Source organism: Coenobita brevimanus, chromosome 19, assembly GCF_032717465.1.
Source record: "Coenobita brevimanus isolate Jiangsu-jjx chromosome 19, ASM3271746v2, whole genome shotgun sequence".
Taxonomy (NCBI): domain Eukaryota; kingdom Metazoa; phylum Arthropoda; class Malacostraca; order Decapoda; family Coenobitidae; genus Coenobita; species Coenobita brevimanus.
In genome coordinates, this window is record NC_136972.1 from 29138637 (window position 1) to 29161681 (window position 23045).

At 40.6% G+C, this 23045-nt stretch overlaps 2 protein-coding genes across 2 annotated transcripts in view; one reads left to right on the plus strand and one right to left on the minus strand.

Annotated features, from left to right (window-relative positions):
• The first annotated feature begins 183 nt into the window (after nucleotides 1-183).
• Nucleotides 184-23045, plus strand: part of SA1 (stromal antigen) — a 41111-nt gene continuing 18249 nt past the window's right edge. Inside the window, exons 1-6 of the mRNA XM_080266291.1 lie at nucleotides 184-270; nucleotides 3661-3820; nucleotides 17230-17572; nucleotides 18546-18774; nucleotides 19837-19985; nucleotides 22400-22573. Of these exons, the coding sequence (XP_080122417.1) occupies nucleotides 3666-3820; nucleotides 17230-17572; nucleotides 18546-18774; nucleotides 19837-19985; nucleotides 22400-22573 (1050 nt within the window). The 5' untranslated portion in view covers nucleotides 184-270; nucleotides 3661-3665. The remainder of the gene's footprint in view (nucleotides 271-3660; nucleotides 3821-17229; nucleotides 17573-18545; nucleotides 18775-19836; nucleotides 19986-22399; nucleotides 22574-23045) is intronic.
• Nucleotides 6398-14144, minus strand: LOC145391752 (2-Hydroxyacid oxidase 1-like). The gene is made up of 9 exons (XM_080266290.1): nucleotides 13982-14144; nucleotides 13445-13596; nucleotides 12340-12460; nucleotides 10640-10774; nucleotides 9769-9903; nucleotides 8644-8776; nucleotides 7769-7885; nucleotides 7299-7410; nucleotides 6398-6669 (listed from the first exon to the last, which is right to left on the minus strand). The coding sequence occupies exons 1-9, from the start codon at nucleotides 14116-14118 to the stop codon at nucleotides 6602-6604; spliced, it is 1110 nt and encodes a 369-aa protein (XP_080122416.1). The 5' UTR covers nucleotides 14119-14144; the 3' UTR covers nucleotides 6398-6601.

Genomic DNA, 23045 nt, shown 5'->3' on the forward strand with positions numbered 1-23045 from the left:
AGTTGATTAATAAATGTTGTTATTGCAGCTCTTGCACAAAATATCAAAGGACAACAATCAACCAAATTATGCCAATCTTTGATACCTTTTGAACTGTATGAATACATTTTATAAATCTTCGTTAAATACTTGTAACTTGTAAAATGTGACGGGAAGGGGAGCACCGCCACAGTCGCCACAGCTCCCGCGTGACGTCACACAATGTTTGGTTGATGGAGCGTCGGTGGTGAAGGCGGGCACAGTTTTTCCTGAAGTGGTCTTTATTTCCGGGTAAGTGATTGTAGTTAGGGTGTAACTGAATGTTTTATATCCAGGTTCACAGAGTTATAGTGAAGCAGAGTGGAATTTAGGTGTGTAATCTGCGTTGTGAGGGAAAGTGACGTGGTAGGTAAAATCAATGAAGTTCTGACCCTTTTCCCTTCACGGTATAAATTTCAGATATGCTACATACAGAGAGTTAATCATGTTTCGTAAGGTATGGTGGATCCTTGGAAGTGATGCAAGAAAAAGTGATTGGATAGTTATAGTGATCTACAGAACATCCAGCCACGTTAGCTGCTGCCATAAATTTCAAAATTTCTTGTTGGTTGTACAGGATTTTAGAGTACTTATGTCCACGACAGTATGATCAGGCATAGGAAACATATGTGCAGATTTTGGTTGCTTGAATATCTATGGTGGGCCACAAAATAACCTTTTACGTTCTCCCTACATGTCAAGTGGGGTTGGTGGAGGATTAGTGCCCCTCCCTGTAAAACAATTAACTCTAAGCCCTTGGCCACCCCGTTTGGGATACATGGCGTCTGGCAATGAATGAATGAAAATGAGGTGCAACTACACTGACAGAAAATTGACTCGTCTGTGGGTTACTTAGTTGTCATAGAAACTGAATGAGCTTAAACACTGTGTAACATATTCCCTGTGGAAAAATGAATAAATAAAAACTGCCTCCAGGAAATAGTCTGGGCCAGTAATCCCACACATATTTTCCATGCATGCTGTGAAAGATGGTGGCAGTTGCTTCAGTTGCATACGGTACCGGTATTTATATACGGTACCAACCCATACTCAGGTACTGTATGTGTATGTGTGAATTATGGAAAATGGTCCATTAAAATAACATTGCTACCTGTCAGGCTAAATTACCAATTTTCCCCAGTTTACGGTGATTACAAAAAAAAAAAAAAAAAGGAACATCCTTGACATACAGTTGACCTTCTGGACAAAGCCTGCGGTAAGTTAGGCCAGTGGGTCCAGCCCCATTATATTATCTTCATATGTGGTGATGGTTGAGTTAATATTATTCATATTTATTTTAGCTGTATAAAATTAAGGCCTGAAAAGGTCAGCAAAGGGGAGATGACCAGAATTTCTGACCATCCCCCTTACTGACCTTTTCAGTGTGACACTGGCAAGGAGAGTAGATTGGCATAGTTTCCCAAACACTTTCCTCTATCTCATGCACTACCCTGCATGCACTGTACATATCACACAACGCACCCCACTACATCACAGGTTATGCCAGCAATGGCATGCAGCCAGAAAACTTTGTCCCTGTTACCTGGTGGCAGACCTATTGAGAGGAGGTGTGATGCGGGCTCCGCCAGTGTTGTTTTCGGGGTCAGAATGGGATGGGGCTTGGATCTGTGCTAGAGGGTACAGGGCATTGCGGTTCCCAGGCTGCCACTTCCACCTAATAGAGAGGGACCCAAACTGGGAAGTAGCACACCAGGAGGCTGCGCTATTAGTGGGTGTATAATGGCGGGACAGTTGCAGTGCCAAGGCATTCTTGGAAGCGTGTCCTTGTAGCTGTCCTGGCAGAGTTCCCTGAGGCCACTGCCACAGCCACTGGCCACGACTGGTGGACTATGGGTCCCAGGTCTCATGCCTGGACTTGGGACTGTGTGGGTGGGCGGGGCCTGTGGTCTGTCTCTCCCTGTTATTTTATTATTGCTGATTTTAACAAGAAATGAGTTATCTGAGAGGAGAATGTGGAGTGACATAGAGGGACAGGTTGATGAATGAAGAAGGAGTCAAATGGCATGTGACAGAGCAACTTGGAGGTGTTTTGTCTGTGGCCACCCTTTGCAGGATTAGGGCATCAGACTACAGATAGATAGATAGATGACAAGAAAGGAGAAAAATCAACGCAAGCCTGAGGAAACTAATTCACCCAAAGGGATCAGAGTGGCATCATGAAATGTGGGTAGTTTGAGGGGTAGAACAGTGGAAGTGGTCAAGGATATGATAAGGAGGTGGGTGGATGTTGGCTGTGTGCAGAAGGTTAGATATAAGGAAGGATCAGCCAGAATGATTGCCGGGAGGGATTGTTGATGCAAGATATTTTGGCAGGGTAGGGCAGATGGGTATGTTGGTTAAGGAGAAATGGGTGGAATGTGAATGTGATGAGAATGAATGAAAGGATAATACAATAGTAGTAAAAATTTTGTTCGTTTGGATCACATTTTCATTTATATCGGCATATGCTCTACAGGCTGGCTAGGATGATGTAGAAAAAGATAGATTCTAGGATGACATAATACATGTAGTAAGTGGTAAGGGGGATGATGAGATTGAAGTTTGGGGAGGGGACATAAATGGTCATGTTGGTGAAGCAGCTCAAGGATATGAAGGGGTACATAAGGGATGCACTTATGGTACAAAAATGAAGAAAGGGAAAGGTTACTTGAGTTTGCAGAGGCAATGAACATGATTGTGTGCAACACATTTTAGGAAAAAAGAGAGTAGGTTGGTTACATACGAGTCTGGGTGAAATAGTAACCAGATTGACATTTTCCTGGTCAGGAGGGCTAATAGGAGGTACAGTAGGTGAGCAGTGTTAAAATTATGGGGAGTGAGGGGTGTGTGCAGCAACACAGGTTATTGATATGTGACGTGGTGCTTAAGGAGCGGGTGATGAAAAGGAGGACCTATGCACCTAGGAGGAAAATCTGGAAGTTGAAAAGCCAAGCAGTAAGGGATGCCTTCCATAGTGAGATGAGTAGAGTGGTGGCTGAACTGGGAGCTGTTGACGGAAGTGTTAATGAACAGTATAGAGTTCTCAAGAACAATCTGTTGAGATTTACTGATACTGTATAGTGTGTGGATGGACAAGAGGTAGACTGAAAAAGACCCAAGATGAGGTCACTGAGTGTGTCTTCAGAGATAAGGGACTGAATAGGGAGGCTGCCAGAGATCGAGCAGCATGGAGAGCCCCCATTGGGTGATCAATGCCGATGCATGCAAGCATGTTGGAGCATGAACGAGTACTCCAAACTTTATCTAAATTTCTCTCAGAATACAAAAGTGACATTGAATCCACTACATACTGGGATATTACATTCCAATTAGCTATTTCCATTTCAGTTGCAAAATTAATACTGTACAGTACTGTATTTCCATTTATCAAATCTGGCTCTTCCTTATACCTACATGTAATGAGAACTGCTTGTATATGATGACTGAGAGGGAGAAGGAAACAGGGTTATTTGAATGGACCGTGTGAAAAGGTATATAAATGAGAGTGGTGTGTGGCTGGGAAGGCAGCTTGATTGCAGAGAATATGGTGACTTGGGGTCTGTTTGTGGCCACCCTCACTGGGATTAAGATGTTTGGCTGGAGTAGAAGATACCAGTACCAAACTTTTTGTTCGTTTTCCAGACAAAATGTTGCGTCGCGGAGGGAAGCGCATCCGTATGGATGAACCTCCCCCTGAATATGATGCTCCTCCCATGACACCCATGACTCCAGCGTCAGAATTACAGGAGCCATACACTCCATATACCCCGTATACACCCACTGCAGAGACACCCCTACACCAGTAAGTACAAAATAATCGGTTTTTATGTAGAGGATGGTGTAAAAAAAAAGAAAAGGGCATGTGTGTATTTTTGCTTTTTTGACCCCTTCACTACGGTTGTACTTTTTTACTGCTGTGATTAATTTTGTTTCAGTTTTTTCACTGCTTTTTTTTTTTTTTTTTTTTTTTTTTTTTTTTTTCCAGGATGGTCCTCTTGTACGGAAGGAATCAGAATATCTCCTTTTTACTTGAATAATATTTCTATTTCATTCTTTTCGTGCAAGATATCTATATTTCTTCTTTTTTTAGGATGAATCTCTTGTAGTGAATGGATAGAAAAAATGTTCTTGAGCCCTTTCAGTATGGTAACATTTTAAGAGTTGTTTTGGCTCTATTTATTTATGTACGGTATTTTGTTTGGGGGCTAATTAAGAATCATAATAAGTGGTTCGGAAAGTCTCCTTAACCCCTCAAATATAACAACAGTGATTTATTTGCTTTGGCCACTTATAGTTCTTCATGCTAAGGCTGGGACATGTTGGGATGTGGTGTAAGTCTAGACCAGGGTTTCTCTTTTACACTTCATTCTCCATTTGTGGGGATCTTAACATCCTCATGGGCCCCCTTCAGTTTTCTCTCAAGCCCCTCACAGATAATGATGAAAAATACTGTTTTGGTGCTCATAATTTATTTTAATGCTTCCAGCTATCAGTCAGAATGCATATTTTGTTACACATCAAGGTTAAGTCACTGATAACACAAATCTCCTATCTGGGTCCACATCCAACCAGTTTCAGCATTTACCTTTTATGTATAGAAGGGCGGAGAAACCAGATCCACACAAATATGTTGTAGAAAACAGCAAGAGGACTCTTAAGTGTGATTTCACAGACACACATTGATTTACTACTAACACTAGTCTGTTTTGACCCCCCTAAAAGGGGGCCATGGCTCCCAGTTTGAGAAACAGTGATCTGGACAATGAATTCCTGCACTTCATGTCATGCTTTCTTTTTCCCTGTTTCTGGATCCTACCCTATCACACCCTTAGTTGGGGGAAAATTTTGTAATGATGATTATGAAGTTTAGAGACTGTTTCCAGTAAATACCGTACATTGAAGAGACACTAGCAGAATAACTTCTTTTTATTGTCTTTTTTTATACATAATTTTATTGAATTTGATAATAGAAACCCTCTGAAAGTAGACTGTTGTGCAGAACTGTTTGGTATAATGTCATGTATTTGGCTACTGAATTGTTATACAAGATTGTAAAGCACTGTGGAACATTATTATACCTGTATTAGCCCTAAAACATACCGTATGTACTGTAAAAGAAACACCATTTGAAATTTATTGATTGACTCCTCAAGTAATTTGCTGTATACACCTTTGCCCATGTTGTTATTAGCTTAAGAGGCTTACTAGCACCTCTTTATTAACAGTTTGTTTTGCTTTGCCATACACCATTTTAATATTCTTTTCTGTAATATGCAAACCTTGTTGATTTCATAAAGGTATAACTCATGTGGATGTGAAAGAATATTAAGGTGTAGCAAGCAAAATGTTTTGATACAAATTTCTGATTTTATAGAAATACTGGTATGATTTACATTGATGCAAGAAAGTATTTAGATGGGACATGCAAAGTAAATATCAGAGAAGAGGTGATAGTGAGGCCTCTTTGTAGACAAGAACGTGATCCCACGAGGTCATTGTACAGTCACATGCTAAAGTTTGTTGCCTCTCCTTCCTCTTTCTTATTGTAGGATTCATAGATGCTTGAATGAGATGTAGTGAACAAAGGTGTATATTATCACTAACATATGAATGATAACATGCACCTGAGTCTGCCACATCCAGTTCAAGTGTCTATGAATTCTGCAATAAAATAGAGGTTCGTTTTCGTTTTTGAAGGCTTCAGCATGCTTGTATGTGTCGGCCATGGTCACCTAATGGCGGCTCTCCATGCTGCTCGATCTCTGGCAGCTTACCTATTTCGTCCCTTAACCCTGAGGTCACACTCGCTACCCTACCCCCAACATTAACATTTCTTATTTAATGCCCGCACTTATCATTCTCCATCTTCTCCACATCCCCAGACCATCTCAATCTACCTCTCCTCATCACAACACCAATACACTCCAGCTCCATCCTACCTTTCAACTCTTCCACCATAAACCTAGCCCCCCCAGGCCAGGGATGCACTGCACATCCACCTAATCATGGCCATTTCTGTATGTTGGAACCTGCGAATATCCTCTTCCTTTACTGCCCAGGACTCACTACCTTACACCATTACACCCCTAATACATGCCACATACAAAGATCGATTAGCACTGTGGGAGAGCCTTCTCATTGTCAGGAGAGGCAACATCTCCCTAAACTTCTTCCAACCACTCCTTACTCTAGCCACAGAGGTAGCTCCAGCCCCACCACCAGCACATAATATGTCTCCCAAATACCAAAACTTCCACTTACTGAAGAGACTCACCAGTAAGTTCAATCCTTTCATGCCTGGCAATATCCACATGCTCTCCCCGACACACCACACACATGAAATCAGCATTATCCTGCAGTCTACCCCTAATACCACTACATTTCTTATGCACCTATTTATTACAAACACTGCACAAGATGGAATTACTACTCACACCCTTGTGACAAATCGCACACGGCCACTCTTCCTCATCTTTGAAAGAGGGAGGAGACATATATGGACTAAAGTACTGTATTTGGATTCAGTTGTGATAAAAGCTGCCTGTCTTCAGCACAGGCACTTTACAGATCAGTTTGTGCTGTTTCAGAGATGTGAGTAATACTCTCTACGAATAACCATGTCCCTTGTGATGTCCTTCACTGTAGCACAACCTGTGGATAAAATTTGTTTGATTACTGCACTGTTTTCTTAGTGATATAAGCTTACTGTACTGTGCGTTGCAAAAAGGTAAAAGGTCTTGTCAGGAACATAAGCAGTGTTAGCAAAATTGCCTGTAATGTACCTTTGAATATGTCCCGGTACCATATCTTGATTATGTACCGTATAGTAGAACTGCTCGCCAATATCTGGTGTGTGCACAGTGTCTACGATAATTTAGATGTACCTGAGTTAGATATGCAGAATAGCACTCTGTTTATTTGAGGTTATGACTTATGGGAGACAAAACAATACATCATCATCCTGCTGTGCTGTAAGAGATATGAGGCTGCATGCAGTATTTGCAGGTTGTTAAGGTTATGTTAGATCCATATCAGTATAGCTGGAATTTCTAAATATTTCTGTCAGTTTCTAGTGGTAGTGTAGGCCAGAGCTTAAAATGGTATCTGTTGTATAGTATGATGAATGGCAGACAGTGAGCAGTGATCATTGACATCAGGTACAGTAATATAGTCTTCAGAATTCAAACAACTTTTCCAGAATGTTATGTAAGTTTCATATTTGTTTGATCATAAAGTGGAGTGATATAGTTTGCAACCGTACTGCGATGACATATATTTACCTGACAGTGCCATGGTTGAGTCCAGCTCCTGTTGTAGGATTTTCAGGATGTTATAAGCCCCTTCCTCACCCTCACATGTCAGCCCCCACAACAGCGGACGCCCGAGGAACACCTGCACATACGCACATTAGTTTTTATTGCTGTAATTTAGTAATTCCTGAGAATATTGGTTCTTTGTATCGTATGATTTACTTGTATGTAAATTGCATCTCTGAAGAAGATATGCAAAGTAATGTCTATCTATCTCTCTGTCTAGGGTCTCTGTAGTACCCACTGAAGTGATGTTGGAATAGTGGCTTGGTGTCAGGGCATTCTGTAATAGTCCTTACACTTTTATGCTCTATATTTGCTTGGATTGCAACTCACCTCATCTTTTTAGGTGGGAGTAAGAGTTAGGATGATGAAGTTGAAGATTTATTCAAGAAAGTGTGAGAGAGAGAGAGAGTGAAAGAAAACCATGCAGTACATACCATTTGAGCGCCAAGGGCAAGAGCTTTAAAGATATGTGTGCCTGAAGAAAATCCCCCGTCAACATACACCTCACACCGACCATCCACAGCCTTGACGATTTCAGGCAGGGCTTCTATCTGGTTTGGGAAGATATTTAATGATTCAGATGTTTTTTTCATCATATTCTTCCCTTCTGACAGTTTTATTTGGCTTGTCATAGGTTTTGAAAAGAAGACCTGTTAGATAATGCCTTAATAAACCTCTTCAATATGAGGTTTTTCCGATGTTAAATAAAATAATCTGATAGTAACTAGACTTAAATGAAAAGGATGTCATTCAGATTCAAGGAGTAAATTTTCTCACGGTTTAGCTACTTCATGTTTTGCAATTCTTTCTTGACAAAATGTGGGTAGATATGAATTTTCAATATTAGTTGTACCATACTAGCTAGTGTTTCAGTTAAGAACAGTAAAGTGAATAATGCAGAAAGAACTATAGTACATTTGAATATTAATGAAGCATAATACAGTATGTGTAAAACTTAAGTTAGCACAACTGAACAATATTATTATATTTTTTTATTGTTACAGTAGTTATATTGAATGAAGTCTAATAAATGAAAGTATGTTACATATAAAGTTTCCAGTGACTTGCAGAAATGAATATAGTGGGGCTTTATTTATTCACTGGAGTGTATTATAATTAGATGTTACCATACAAATTACTTTCACAGTACTCTACCACTTGTGTGAGTGAGTGGTTACTCTTGCTGGAAATCTCCTGACTGAGTAACCAAGTCCAAGACGTTCATGGCTCCGATGTGGTTTCATGCCGCAAAAAGAAAAAAGTTCTGTACAGTATAGTAAAGTTTTCTATGACAAGATACAGTACTTACTGTTGGTGGCACACCATCCACCTGACGAGCTCCGTGGTTTGATATCCATATGGCTGTTGCACCAGCCTCCAGACCCAGCAGGGCATCCTCTGCTGTTAGTATGCCCTTCAACACAATGGGTAGTTTGGTTAGCCTGGAAAATAATGTTAGCTAGTGAGATTTATTGAGTACAGTGCACTTAATAATATATAAGAATACTGCACAGGCAGCGTTCACTATAGTAAAAATGAGGGATGTGTTTGAGAATGCCGCACTTTGTCATACACCTGGTACTGTAAATTGCAGGAAACTGGCAAACCAGCTTTGATGGGAAATGGAAGCTTACTGTGCAATTTTTCTGTATTTTACTGTTCCTTGTAAACTGAACTGCTTGTTCATTTGAATCTAAAAATAGTTGTATACTTAACTTTCAGTATACCATCAAATCTCATGGGGACCGGAGTGGCTCAGTGGAAAAGCGTGTAACTCAAAATCGTGAGGTCAATAGTTCGTGCCGCGTGCGGGCAGCTTCCTTTGCTGGGAGGGATAGCGCTTTTTTGTAACCCTGGCAGGGCTATATGATCTACGGTATTTAGGTCTAGCTTGGGGGAATAATCCCGTCAAATCACACTGAAGCTTTCCTTAAATTTGAACAGCCTTTCTGTTTCATACACCTGTTCAGTGCAAAATGTACAGTAAAATCTCTTATTTCAACAGTAGATGCTGTTGTGCCAGTGAAGTAGGTAACCTGTAATGAAGACTTGTGTAAGAACATCCCATGGTACACCTCAGAATTCCTCTTTCTGGGACAGTCTCTGGTGCACATAGGGACGTTAAGGGTGGATGGTTGTACTGTTTACCGATGTAGTGTATTAGCTTGGTTGCCATCATGCATTTTTTTCTTATATACCGTATACCTGGTGGTCTAGTGATTCAGGCATTCTCAACCAGATGTGATCCATAAAAGTCTGCTTCTGAGGGGCAGTTGGCATTTATTGCTCACATACAGTAATGCCACTAAGGGGCAAGCAGCTAGTCACTCTTGCCTTAAATGTACAAACTAAGTAGCTTAGCCTGGGGTATCTACACTCCTGATGGGTCAGTACTAGGCTGGATAGATGGATCGATGGTGAAAGAACTTCTTACCTCTTAAGCCAGGCAACATCTCCCCAGTTGAGGGTAGGATCAAATATAGCCTTCACATATTCATTTGCACCAGACCCGCCAGTAGAAGAGTTCATCCTGCTTGACATGTTGTTGTCAGCCATGAAATTAGCCAGCCTGCAGTGTAAATAGCAGAAGCAGAAATAAATTAATAGGGTGCAGGATTAGCAGTGTCCAGAATTTTTATCATCATCATCATCCTAATTTATTTCCTCCTGAAAAATAGATTATGAATTTCACTCATGATTCATTCAGACGTTTAAAATAATTTTAAAGTGAGGAATGTAGTACTGGTATTATTATTACAGTATTTTTATTACTGGTATATATATATATATATATATATATATATATATATATAAAATATATATATATTTTATAAGAAATCCATCGTCTGTAAGGTTGAAACATATAAGATAATGCATACACATCCTAGATACTGAGTTCTCTTGGCTTTACTCATACACTAGCAAGGGTTTCATCAAAGCTAAATTAAGTTGTCTGGTAGTAACAGAAATAAAATACAAGGTGACACTGTGGTGTAGGTCTATCTGTCTACTGAAAAAGTCAAACATGAAGTTAATTGGCATTACCTTATTGTTTTATTTACTATTTAGTTATTTTATTTTATTTATTTTTTTACCTGAATTGACTTTGGCAGTAGCAGGAAAAAATACAAGTTATAACTATTGATAAGGTGTTAGCCATACAAGAAGTTATAATGCTGGTGGAATAGTCAACATGGTCATTAGTTGTTCAGGCTGAAGTACGTTGTCAGGCATATCAGTAGCAAAATATAGTAAGTTATTGTAAAGGTGTTAAAAAAAACATGCAAGCAACAAACTGACATTACTTTAAGTGTGAGGGCAGAGTAAATTTGGTCCTCAAGTCTTCTCTGCGTATGCCAAAAGTTGGTGCGTCGACTGTAAGCACCAGCGCTGAGAACCCTGCAGCTTCTGCTCTTCGCACTAGTTTGGCTGTTACTTCCCTGTTTTGGGGGTATAATGACTGGAGTTATTATTCAGTAGTTTGGAGCTGACTGTTTTTAAGATTATTTTTCTTCCTAGTCTCATGCTTCAATTGCCTCATTAATATGTTTTTCTTAAGGTATATACATTTTCCTCACCAAATTCCCCGTACTGTATTGTGTTATTGCATAATTTAATCTGTGTATGATAGTGTTATGTAGAATATATACAATCTATTGTTCTACACATTAATTTTGAGATAAAGTTCATTCTGCTTATATAATCCAAGAATTATTGCATATTACAATTATATTAGCTTTCCTTATTGTGTCTTCTGTTTCCATGCCGTTCTCATTGTTGTAGATTTATATATATAATTATGTGTCTATAAAAAAAAAAAAATTATACACCTAGTGGTAGGTGGGGGCACTCACCATCCATTCACTTGATGTAGCGCTGCTTGTGGGTCACTGACCTTTCTTCTCTTCCTTTTCTCCCCCCTTCGTCTTCAGTCTTTCTTAACTACTGTACATTCTTTCCTCATCCTTCTGTTTATGGGTGACTCGACACTGAGTGACAAGCCAAATGGTTTCCTGTACACTAGGAAACCATTTACTGTGCTGGGTGATAACCATATAACCTGATTATGGTGCCTGGTGGTTTAGTGGGTAATTTAGGCGCTCCAATCAGATTGGGTCGGTGCAGGTTTATATTCAAGGGGTGGTTGGGATTTAATGCTCTTGTATTGCCACTCAGGGATAAGTGAGGCTGGTCGCTGTCATCTTAAATGTCAGGACCAACTTACCTAGCCTTGGGCTTCTACGCTCCTCATGGGGCAACGTAGGATTAGATGATGGATGGATTATATATATATATACAGTATATATATATTATACTCATCTTTTTGTCAGGACCAACTTGCTTAGCCCTGGGTTCCCATGCTCCTCATGGGGCAACATAGGATTGGATGATGGATGGACATATCCATCCATCATCCAATCCTATGTTGCCCCATGAGGAGCGTAGGAGCCCGTGGGTAGGCAGTTGGTCCTGACATTTAAGATGAGAGTGACCAACCTCACTCATCCCTGAGCGGCATTACATGAGCAATCAACCCCAACCACCCCTTGGATATAAACCTTCACCAGCTCAGTCCAATTGGAGCGCAATAATTATAGTACCCACTAAACCACCAGGCGCCAAAATTTGGTTATATGGTTACCACCCAGCATAGTAAATGGTTTCCTGCTGCACAGGAAACCATTTAGCTTGTCACTCAGTGTAGAGTCATTCACAGGCTGAAGAAAGTGAAAAGAATGAAGGAAAGAAAGACAGAAGAGGGAATGTAAAGTCACCCGTAGGCAGAAGGACAAGGAAAGAATGAAGGAAAGGCAGAAGAGAATGGAAGGAAAGAAGGATGAAGATGAAAGGGCAGACACCCGATAGCAGCACTACATCGAGGGAATGAGAAACTGAGACTAAAGCTAATCATTGTGGAGCAAAGAATGAATATATATATACAATATATATATACATATATATATTCTTTGCTCCACGATGATTAGCTTTAGTCACAGTTTCTTACCTGTCCTTGTAAATGTAGAGCTGGAAGAAGCGTAGTGAGGATGGTGCTTGTTGAGCAACTTCCTCAACACTGGATGTTGAGATGGTGCTCATAGTATAGACAGTGCCAAACCTTGCTGCAGCTGGTTAGAGAAACAAAAAAAAATCTGTCTCAAGACATTTCCCTATTTCTTTGATGATTGGTACTGAACTAGACCTTGGGTGGGAAGGAGGTCCGGATGATGATGAGGAGGAGGTCTAATAACAGTGTGTTAAGTGTAGGTATGTTTAAAGGATAGTTGGAGGCTCTTCTGTCCTGTATGTATAGTCTTCATCATAATCATCTTGGTAATCTTTTTATCTCACCCAAGCCTGGATTAAGGTAGGATCCAGAAATAAGAAAAAAAATGTATGAAAGTGGGAGCCCTGTCAGCAACAGTGGAATGGCCCACACATTCACACATCATTCAAACCCTTGGAGTACTAGCTTCACCTGGCTGGCTTTATCAGCTGCTCAAAGTTTTTTTTGTGTTCTTATCAGTCCCTCAGCTGCGTATTGCATTCCGGAAAGGCTAATCGGTAGACTGCGTCGTACATTCTGGAAGAGCCGCATGCAGTATTGTGAACTTACTGGTCATTTTTCAAGCCTACTGCATGCTTATCCTTGATGAGTAGGTCTTGAATCATCATTGTGGAGTGTAAACTTTGTCTGACTAAAACGATTTTATATTTGGTTAGGTACTGTATAAGTGGGTCAAAACACACGATGAAAACATGATTTTTTTCAACCAGTTTTCCCACACCACGGATATGGGAAATGTTTAGGGCCTCCACAGCTTAGGGGTGAACAGATGCACTTTACATTCCCCTGCAAGGTAGTCATTTCATTGACTGTCAGGTTCAGAAATAGGTGTCAGACTCTTGTAATTTGCTGCTTCAAACATACAGTACATCATCCAGGCAGCTCAGTTACTCATCAGCTTCAAGAGCTTGCTTTTTCACTCACTCATTTACCATGTGCATCCACCTAATAGAGGACCCTACCATATATGCATCATGTTCATTATATAGTACAGTATTAGGTACTGTATAGTAATGGCTTTTGAACATAAATGTGTTAGGCTCACCTCTGGCAGTAGCACACTCCCCATCTGTACTTGCCATCCTCTGCATGGCGGTGGGTGCAATGCCAATCGGTGCACTGACCCTATGACCCAGTATGGTGGTGGATGCGCTTCTTTGGTGCACATCACGCAGAAGCCGTGGACGAATGTACCACCTGGAAAACTACGTGTGACTTGGCTTGTACATACCAAAATATTTATGATATACCTGTGTGATAGAATGAATATATTGCTTTGAATAATTTTTATTCTTGTGTTTATTTGTTTGGAAGCATATTTAGGCTAACCACTACAGTAATGTTACTGTATTATGTCTGCCACCAAGCTGTTTGTTAAACTGGAGGAAGCATGCAATCCACAATGGCAGTGTAATGTAGATATGGATGTTTTAAGTTATAACAGTGCAGGAAAATTCATAGTACAGTATTACATAAGGTGAAGGGCATCCATTGGGTTGGAAAAAGATGATGATGAAGTCTTTTTTATCATGGCAGCCTTAGATACCATCCCAGCACAAAGCAGTAGTGGCAGAGTTCATACCGATTCATTGCTTCCTTGTTTTCCTTGAGTGTGACTTCATCCAGTGCTCCAGACTGGTAGTAGCCAAGAGTACTGAGAGGGAGCAGCCTGCGGGCCTCCTCCTCGTAATCCCTCACACACACTAAGGGACGTGCCATTCTCAGCTCAGACTGACGGGTGATGTGATACTGTAACAGATCCATTGAACACAGATTGTAACTGTTTGTCAGTTCAGTACAGGCCGTTTGCACTTCACCATCCATGCTTCAATACTTGCTCATTGTTATTTCAAGGCATTTAAAATCTTCAGCTACTCGTACCCCATTCTGAGTCCACAGTTGAAATAATTCTCAGTCTACATTATAACCATAAATTTAAGTGAATAACTTTCTCAGCCATGATAATCTTAATTTTTACCAGCACTGACATTAAGTTTCCTCTTCATAAACACTTCATCACAGCCACATATCATACTCTAAAGTTGCGTCACCAGCATACAAACAAGTTAAGATTCGTCACACAAAAACTGCCCCAATGTGATGGGTTATATAAGATTGGGGTGGAATAGTGTAGGTTGCCCAGAATGTTATTTTTGGTTAGGTTAGGTTTTGCTCTTCTCTTTTCTTGACGTACTATACTGTACAGTACTGTGATAATTTGATACCCGACTTTAACCAGTTATGTCTAGAAAAGAGCAGTACAGAACCTAACCTAAAAAATAACATTCTATGCAACCTAACCCAGCCCATCCTAACCTAACTTAACCCATAGAAGAAATGTTTTGAATAATTACACCAATCCAACACCTGCCATTCTTGCTTTGATTTCAGTTACATCATTGTCCATATACAGGACCATAATTTTATTGGCCATAGAGTAGACTTTGTAGTACCCTTTCCTTAGTGATTTATTTTGTATGCTACACTTAGGCAATCTCTTGAATACCCCTTACATAATTTTGATATTGACATAGTTTGCATTATAATCTGTTCACTTTAATTTAGCCCAAAATTGCCATCCCTCCACCTTGAATGCTGAGCTGTAATAAACATTAGAATATGGCACTAGTCTTGAAAGTGCTGTGGAAAGGATGTAAAGCTTTAATATTGTCCTTTTCTTCCACTGAGCTGTGTGAATAAACTGCAAAAGGAATGTTTGGACCAAGTACTAAATGTTGATGAGGAAGAGGTGTTGTAAATGCCCATTAGCCAATGAAAATACTACCCAATCACAGTGACATGAGAACAACTCTCTCTCTCTCTCTCTCTCTTCTTACTTCCGAATAATTATCACTCGGTTTTCCTTTTACACAGGCATTATTTACCATGTAGAAGCCTTTTACTGCCTTAGAATGCATATAACACTGGTATGCACTGCCTTTTTATTCTCAGTGAAGAATCCTTTATCATTTTCTTTGGCTCTGATTCATCTTACTTTGTACCCATTACACTTGAAGGGGCAATGTTGTCAGGAGCTATCGTATTGTGTCAGGAATTAATGTATTAATCTTTTATACAGGACATTATTTTTGTGTACTTTTAAGATTGAGTGACCCTATTTTATACCCAGTAAGCCTAAAAGTAGATTAAAGTGAAGTTTTTATGTTGTCAGAAAGTATTTGAGAGAATATTAAGTAAGTTACCAATAAACACATGACTGTACAGTACCTTCCAATCTAACAGCTGACAGTGCCCTGAAGTTAGCACCTCTGATTAAGACAGCTGATGCTCTCTCTACAGCTGATGCTCTCTAGATTCAGCAGAGATATAAAAGTACAGTACTCTGGGATGCCAATGACCTTTTTGACTGTTTTTCTTATTTTCTTGTGCAGATGACTTAATTTACGTTTGATAATGCTAGTAAATTTAGTGTGGATGTGGTTAATAAATACAGCACTGTAGTTAAAAAAACAAAGTACTGTACAGTAATTGGTACTTGGTAACTCAAGTGACCTTCAAGATTGTAGAGATACTGAGTGGCTCCACTGATGATGGCACGAGGCTGCATCATGCCACAGTATAACCACAACTAAAAAAAATATAGAATGTATGAAACTAAGTAATTTTAGCACTTCTGGTTATTCTTATTTTTAAATGGTTGCTTTGATAGAAGAAGTAAACAACAGGTACATCAGCAAAAGTACTGCATGCTTTATGAGTTTTTAGCTGATGTGTCTTGTTGCTACACCACCCATTTTATTCTGATAACCTTCTGTTGTCATCCCAAGATTTTTTATTTTTTATTTTTTTATTTTTTTTAAGTGGAATTACAGACACTGAATGATAATGTTGCAGTTTCCATGCCCTGTACCTATTCTGGTGTCTCGTTTTAGTGCCATTACATCCATTTAACACCTGCAGAGGTCCTGGGGAGGGATGCTTTCAAATGGTGGCACTGGCTGCCCGGGTTAGGCATATATCCCTTGGCTCCCTCCCTGTCCCCTAAAGGAGCTCTGTGGACTGCAGGAGAGGGAAAGCTTCAGCCTGCAGTCTACTGGGTCCACATTCTGATAAGCCTAGGGACACAGCAGCAAAAGCTATTAACTACTCTAAGACTTGGAAAAAAAATATGTGAAAGGGATCTGAAAATGTCAAAGATTTGAGTAGTCAGTGGAGTTATGTGTGGCTTATTTATGCTTTCCTACTCGTATATGTAATACTAACCTCATTTATTTGTGAGAGTGTATGATGCTTTCATAAATAATAATATCAGTTGAATTATATAGCATTGCAGATGCCTGACTTCTGGATTTATTTTGCTATAACTGGATAACCTTTCATGTAATTGAGGCGACAGTTTTATGGAGGATTGGGTGTATGCTCTCTCTCTCTCTCTCTCTCTTCAATGAAATGAGAGAGCCAGACTGGATTTCTCTACCCTGAATGAAACGGCAGAACTCGTTTAGGATGATGACTAATAATTAGCACTAACTGTAGATTTCAAGAGGGCATGTTTCTTTATAGCTTTGTCATATAACTGGGAATTACTGGATATTTCAAATGAGCCTGTTTCTTTGCATCACTTACTCATAGTGAGATGATATACAATGAGGTGACTGATATTAAGGAGTTTGTGTAGATTGTGAGTGAATATGGCTCTCATGTACAGTTTCTGATGGGAAGTAATTAGCTGGTTAGGGCACAAGGCGTACTTCCCAGTCCATAGAAACCATCAGTTGCACTATGGCCAGCCTCAGTATGGGATTCAGTAAGAGGAGCCTGACATCACTTGATATTTTGTGGTAAGTTTTGTTTGATGTTTGTTTTCAGCCCTGACTACCACCTGGGGTACCAAGGTGGGGGATATCAGCAGGCACCACAGACCCCACAGCAGCAGCCACAACACCAGCTGTACCCACACCAGGAGTTTGACCAACACCAGTACCAGCAGCAGCAGCAGCAGCAGCAACAACAGCAGCCACAACCACAGTCTCAGCCACAACAGCAGCAGCAGCAGCAGTCCTCCTACCAGCCACACTATGAGCAGCAGCAGCAACAGCAGCAGCAGCAGCAGCAGCAACAACAACAACAGCAACCACAACAGCAGCAACAACAGCAGCAGCCCCAGCAGCAAACACCACAATACCACCAGCAACACACACCCACACCACAGGTAAGACATCACAAACTACCATGAGCGACAACTTTGATTGTAATTTTATTCAGCTCCCGCTTTCTGCTTGAGACCAGCCTGATGATCTCCATAATTGAGAAAACTCATCAGCATCAGCCAGAATAAATTATAAAGGTGTTCTTAGAATGATGTTAATAGAGACTGTGTAATGCAGTACTGTGATAAAATTGTCTACTTTCAGGGGTGGGGGGGTGGGGGGGGAGAATCATAGACTGGAAGGGATGCACTTGTCACCCACCATCAGTACAAAGATGCAGCCCTTAGGTACTTGAGTCAGTAGCCCCCCACTTAAAAAATGGCCTTATAAGAACATGAGAACATGACCCACAAAGTCTGTCCAAAGATGATTTAGGTTGCCATGAGATAGCAAGAGCAGAATACATTAGGTCCTGGATAGAAGGGGTGAGAGAGAGAGAATCTGGCTTCATTGCAGATGGCAGTGCACCCTGTTGTTGCTTCATTTCTGACACTTCCCCACTCTAGCCCTAAGCAGACCCGGAACCAGGAGCCAAATCAGAAATCCAGGGGGGAAAGGAGATGGAAATATTTATTTCGTTATTTGCCTATTTATCTATCTATCTATCTATTGCCAGACGCCTCAATCCCTTTTGGGGTGGCCACAAACAAATCGCCTCCAAGTCACCCTGTCCCCCGCCATTTCACTCCCCTGCTCCCAACTCACACCCCCCTCTCTCATATACCTCTCCACCCCATCCCTCCATCTCATCCTCGGCCTCCCTCTCCCTCTTCCCTCCTCCACCTCACTGACATACACTCTCTTCGTCAGTCTTTCACCCTCCATCCTCTCCACATGGCCTATTTATGAAGCATGTAATTGTCAGGGGTTAGGCTTGTGAGGTGAAGTCAGGATTCTGGGGGATTGAATAGTGAATGAGTGAGGGTGTTGTTGGTGGTGGTGATTATGATGATGATTTATGAATTTGCATCTTAGCCCCCAGCAGAGCCAGAGCCAGCGGCCGAGTCTGAAATGGAGGCGGACGAACAGCAGGAGGAGGAGATGGACCACGATGCTGACTCTGAACATGAGGCACACGATGAAGAGGACGAAGATGAGGAGGAGGAGGAGGAGCCACAGCAGCCTTCACAAAACTATGAACCCATACCCAGGCTCACCATCTCCATCAAGGGGCGCGGCAGAGGCAGGGGACGTGGACGCATTGGTAGGAACCTCTATTCGGTTGAGGGTTGGGAATGAGTTGGTAGGCTTGCAAGTTGGGTTGAGATGATGATTTTGGTAGGGCCTACAAGATTGGTTGAAGGTTATGAAGCAGTTGATGGACTTGCTAGGATTATGGATTTGGTTGGGGTGTGGATGGGTTGGTAGGGCCATGAGTTTGGTTGAGGGTGTGGTTGTATTGGTAGGAATTTGAGCATGGTTGAGGCAGTGGAGGAATCGGTTGGATCATGATTTTGGATGGGGTGTGGTTCTATTGGTAGGATTATGAGTATGGTAGGGGTATAGATGAACTGGTTGAGGTTGTTGATACATCGGCAGGTTCACAAGGTTGGTTTTAGGGTGGGGATGATTTGGTAGGATTGCAGGAATGCCCGGGGATGAATTGGTAGTGTCTTGGGTACGGTTAGTTGAAGTTAGAAGATGGATATTGTAGTTGGTCAGTGGATTATATGCATTATGGTATGGTAAGTTCAGGTTAGGGAAAAGGAAGTATAGTTAGATAAGAAAAAATCTGAAGTGTAGATTAATTGGTTTTGGAACACAGATTCGTTGGTAGGGGAAAAACATTGTTTGGTGGATGCACATGAATTGTTAGCATTGTGTCTTGTTGAGTTTATAGGAAACATTGTCAGGTATCGAAAGGTTAGATTTTGTTCGTGTGTTTGGCTGGATATGATTAAGCTTGGAACACAGACATATGGTAGGTTCATGATTTTATCTAATTTATTAAATAATTTATTAATTTTTGGTGGGAGTAATAGTTGCAACACTATGAATAACACTGGGAGTTCTCATTATAAGTGATGGATGAGTTCTAAAGTATCACGATTTTTTACACGTCATTACCATTACTGTAAGTAAAAGAAGCTGACAAATCACTTTCATAGGTAGCAGTTGAACTTTTAGGCAGTTTTTCTTAAATTTATTGCATCCTTAGTTAAAGAAAAGGATGTAGAAAGAAATTACTTATTGTGCTGACTGCCTGTGACATTCTGAAACTTTTATAATTATGACAGTCCAATTGAGACTACATTTGCCCCTGCAGCAACAATCAAAAAGATTGGTGACCAGGTGGTGGAGGAGCAGCAGCCCAGGAAGCGAGGTCGGCCTGGTCGCAAGTCAATCACGGAGATGATGGCGGAGGATGAGAACTCACTTTACTACATTGTCAAGAATGGCCGTGCTGTCCTGGCTGTGAGTCGTGTACCTGTGTTGACTTTTTACTGTTGGAATTTGAGAAGTCATTCCGTTAATGTATGAGTGTGAGACTTGGTGTGACATGGGGCAGGGTGGGGGGGCAGGGGAGGAAGCATGCTGGATCCTTTATAAATGTTACAAAGAGTAAGGAAATGGGATTATTGAGAAATGGATGTGGTTAGCATCCCTTTTGTAAATGGGTAGATGGGATCAGTGAGGACTCTTCAGTACAGTAATCCCGCATTTTTTGCGGATTTTTTGTCTACGGTTTTGCCCTCTCGCGGATTTTCTTAGCATAAATAAGTTCAACAAAAATATCCTTGAATATACAGAAAAAAAAAAAAATTTAAATTCTCGCAGCTTCCAATTGTAGCGCGGTAAACTCACGCCACCCTCTGTCCCTTTCCCGTGGCCCCTCTGCCAGTGTTACCATATCTAGCATAATTTTATTCTTTTAGCATAATTTTGATCAAATTTTCGAGTCTGGAATATTTTTTAGCATATTAGAAGTTTTAGAATCATTCTAGCATAATTTAGAATGGAATGGAATATTTTTAGAATAATTTTATAAAAGCTACAAATCAGAGAGAGAGAGAGAGACGAATAAGGTAAGATGTTTGAATAGTTGGTTACTTTCAGTTTGGGGCTTGGGTTGGATTAGGTTAGGTTAGGTTAGGTTGGATTGGATTAGGTTAGGTTAGGTTGGATTAGGTTAGGTTAGGTTTTAGGTTAGGTTAGGATAAGTTTGAGCTTTGTACTTTACCCATGAAACCTAGGTTTTTCCGATGGATTTTGGTATGATTCATTCGATTTTCAGCTTCAATTCAGTCGGAAATGACCATTTTCTGTGTTTCCCCCCCTCCCTATAACCCCCGATTCCCCAAAGATCCCTCGTTATTTCAGGGGGATGGGGGGGGGTCATATATCAAAATCTGGTTATTTCCGACGGAAATGATGCTCAAAATCGAACGAATCACATCAAAATCCATCAGAAAAACGTAAGTTTCGTGGGAAAAAGCAGTATGGGTAGATACCGATATTTATCCTCTTACTGTATGTAGGTTCATTTTAATATTTTCATAGTAAACAATACATAATTAATATGTTGCACGAATATGTATAGAATTTTATCATTTACCTTCAAGTTAGCATAATTCATTTTTTACTTGGAACAAATATGCTCAATCTAGCATAATTTTTTCATTGCCCTAGCATAATTTCGTTGTTTGGATATGGCAACACTGCTCTCTGCCCCGCATTCTTCAGTCCATGCCTGCCTGCCATAAGTGGATGTTGTGGTTGTAACCACACTATGATATGAGCCTCTTGCCTCCCACTTGCTTTCCACATGACCCCAGGACGTAAGCCAGCCTCACCAAAGGCTAATAATACAATTAGTAAGAACTCCAGAGTGACAAAACGATCAAGTTATGACCTTAGCAGAGAAAATTGTGTTACTGGACAAGCTAAGAAACGACCGTGCGAGTGTTTGCTATCACCAGTTAATGCATCTTTTTATTTTGTACTGTTTTGTTAATAAATGTGTAGATAATTGTGTATTACAGTACGGTGTTTACGTTTTTCCTTGATAATGGAGTATGTGCTTTCAATCTTGTAAGAAGGTATTTCGGGATGAGTATGGAGGTTTCGGGACAATTCGCAGTCACAACAAACACAAAACAATTCGCCTTCATTAATGAAGATAGCTATGGGTGACGCTAGAATATAATTCAAAGGCGACTACAGCGAGGAAGAAACAAGTTAATTATTGACTAAAGGTGCAACTAATAAATAATATCCAGAACCTACGCTACTGAACAGATTTTGCTGGATCCCCCTGAAATATAGTTATTAAAGTATTGATTAATTAATAATAAGTATATTGATGAAAGTTTTGATTAGTATATTTATAGAATGGCGGGGAATCGTCCAGGGTGCGAATTGTTCTGAATGGAATCGTCCATGTTTTGACGGGGAATTGTCTGACGGCGAATTGTCTCGCAGTCAGTATGGACATGGACTGTGTGATGGGCAGCATGGTGGACACAAGTGCAAGTTTTCAATTGTTAATAGAGTATTCGCGGAATTGACTTTTCGCGGGGGTTACAAGAACCTAACTACCGCGAAATATGCGGGATTACTGTATGTGGTTGGCATCCCCCTCCTCCCCCCCCCCTTTTTTTTTTTTTAAGTGACTTCCTAGTTGATGGACTGGCTGTGGCAAATGTATGTTAAGTGTATATATAAGTGATGGGAAGAAATGTATATGGTTAGACCTGTGAGGTGGAGCCAGGATTCAGGGTTTATGATGTATGAATGATTTTTTACTGTGGCCCTTTTGATTGGGCATAATGTTGTGATTTCTCCCAGTGTGATGCATTTCATAACTTTCCTTCCCTCTCTCCCAATAGCAAGTTGTGGATGACTGGATTGATGCATACAAGGAGAACCGTGATGCCTCCCTCCTCCAGCTGATGCAGTTCTTCATCAATGCTGCTGGTTGCAAGGGCAAGATCACCCCCCACATGCAGGCCACCATGGAGCACGCCGAAATCATCAGGCGCATGACGGAGGAGTTTGAGGAGGTATAATAGCGATCACATGACAGTGTGTCTTAGCTCGTCATTTTCTTGTAAACATTCTAGTCACTAGTAAACTGTAGTAGAGTAGTATATCTTTATTAAATTGGGTTGATTATTTTCTGCTATTTGTATGTGCAATAGAATCTAGTTAACTGGGATGTGTAAAAGAATCTTAATAATTGGTGCAATGGCATCTTTTTAACCCCTTCGCGCATCTAAAGTTTTCTGTAAGTGCATGACATGATCAGAGAAAATGCCGCAAGGGCAGCCTGGACTCACATACCCATTGCTTTTATTTGCCCCAGAAATTGGTTATATTGGTATAAATTGTATACCATCATTTAAGCTGATGTTTCCACTATACAGTAAGCAGATAAAAACACACAAAATTGATGAGTAAAAGTAAAGTGAAAGTACCGGAATGCAATGAGAGTAATGTTGTTCGGCAGTAAAAATATCATCCCAACACCCTACC

What these genes read in the sequence shown, in the direction of transcription:
- LOC145391752 (XM_080266290.1), bottom strand. Translation starts at nt 14,118, where the DNA reads ATGGCACGTCCCTTAGTGTGTGTGAGGGATTACGAGGAGGAGGCCCGC. An exon ending in TGGATGGTGTGCCACCAACA is followed by an intron (nt 7,886 to 8,643) that starts GTAAGTACTGTA and finishes TTCCCAAACCAG; the next exon opens with ATAGAAGCCCTGCCTGAAAT. An exon ending in TTGCCCTTGGCGCTCAAATG is followed by an intron (nt 7,411 to 7,768) that starts GTATGTACTGCA and finishes GCGTATGTGCAG; the next exon opens with GTGTTCCTCGGGCGTCCGCT.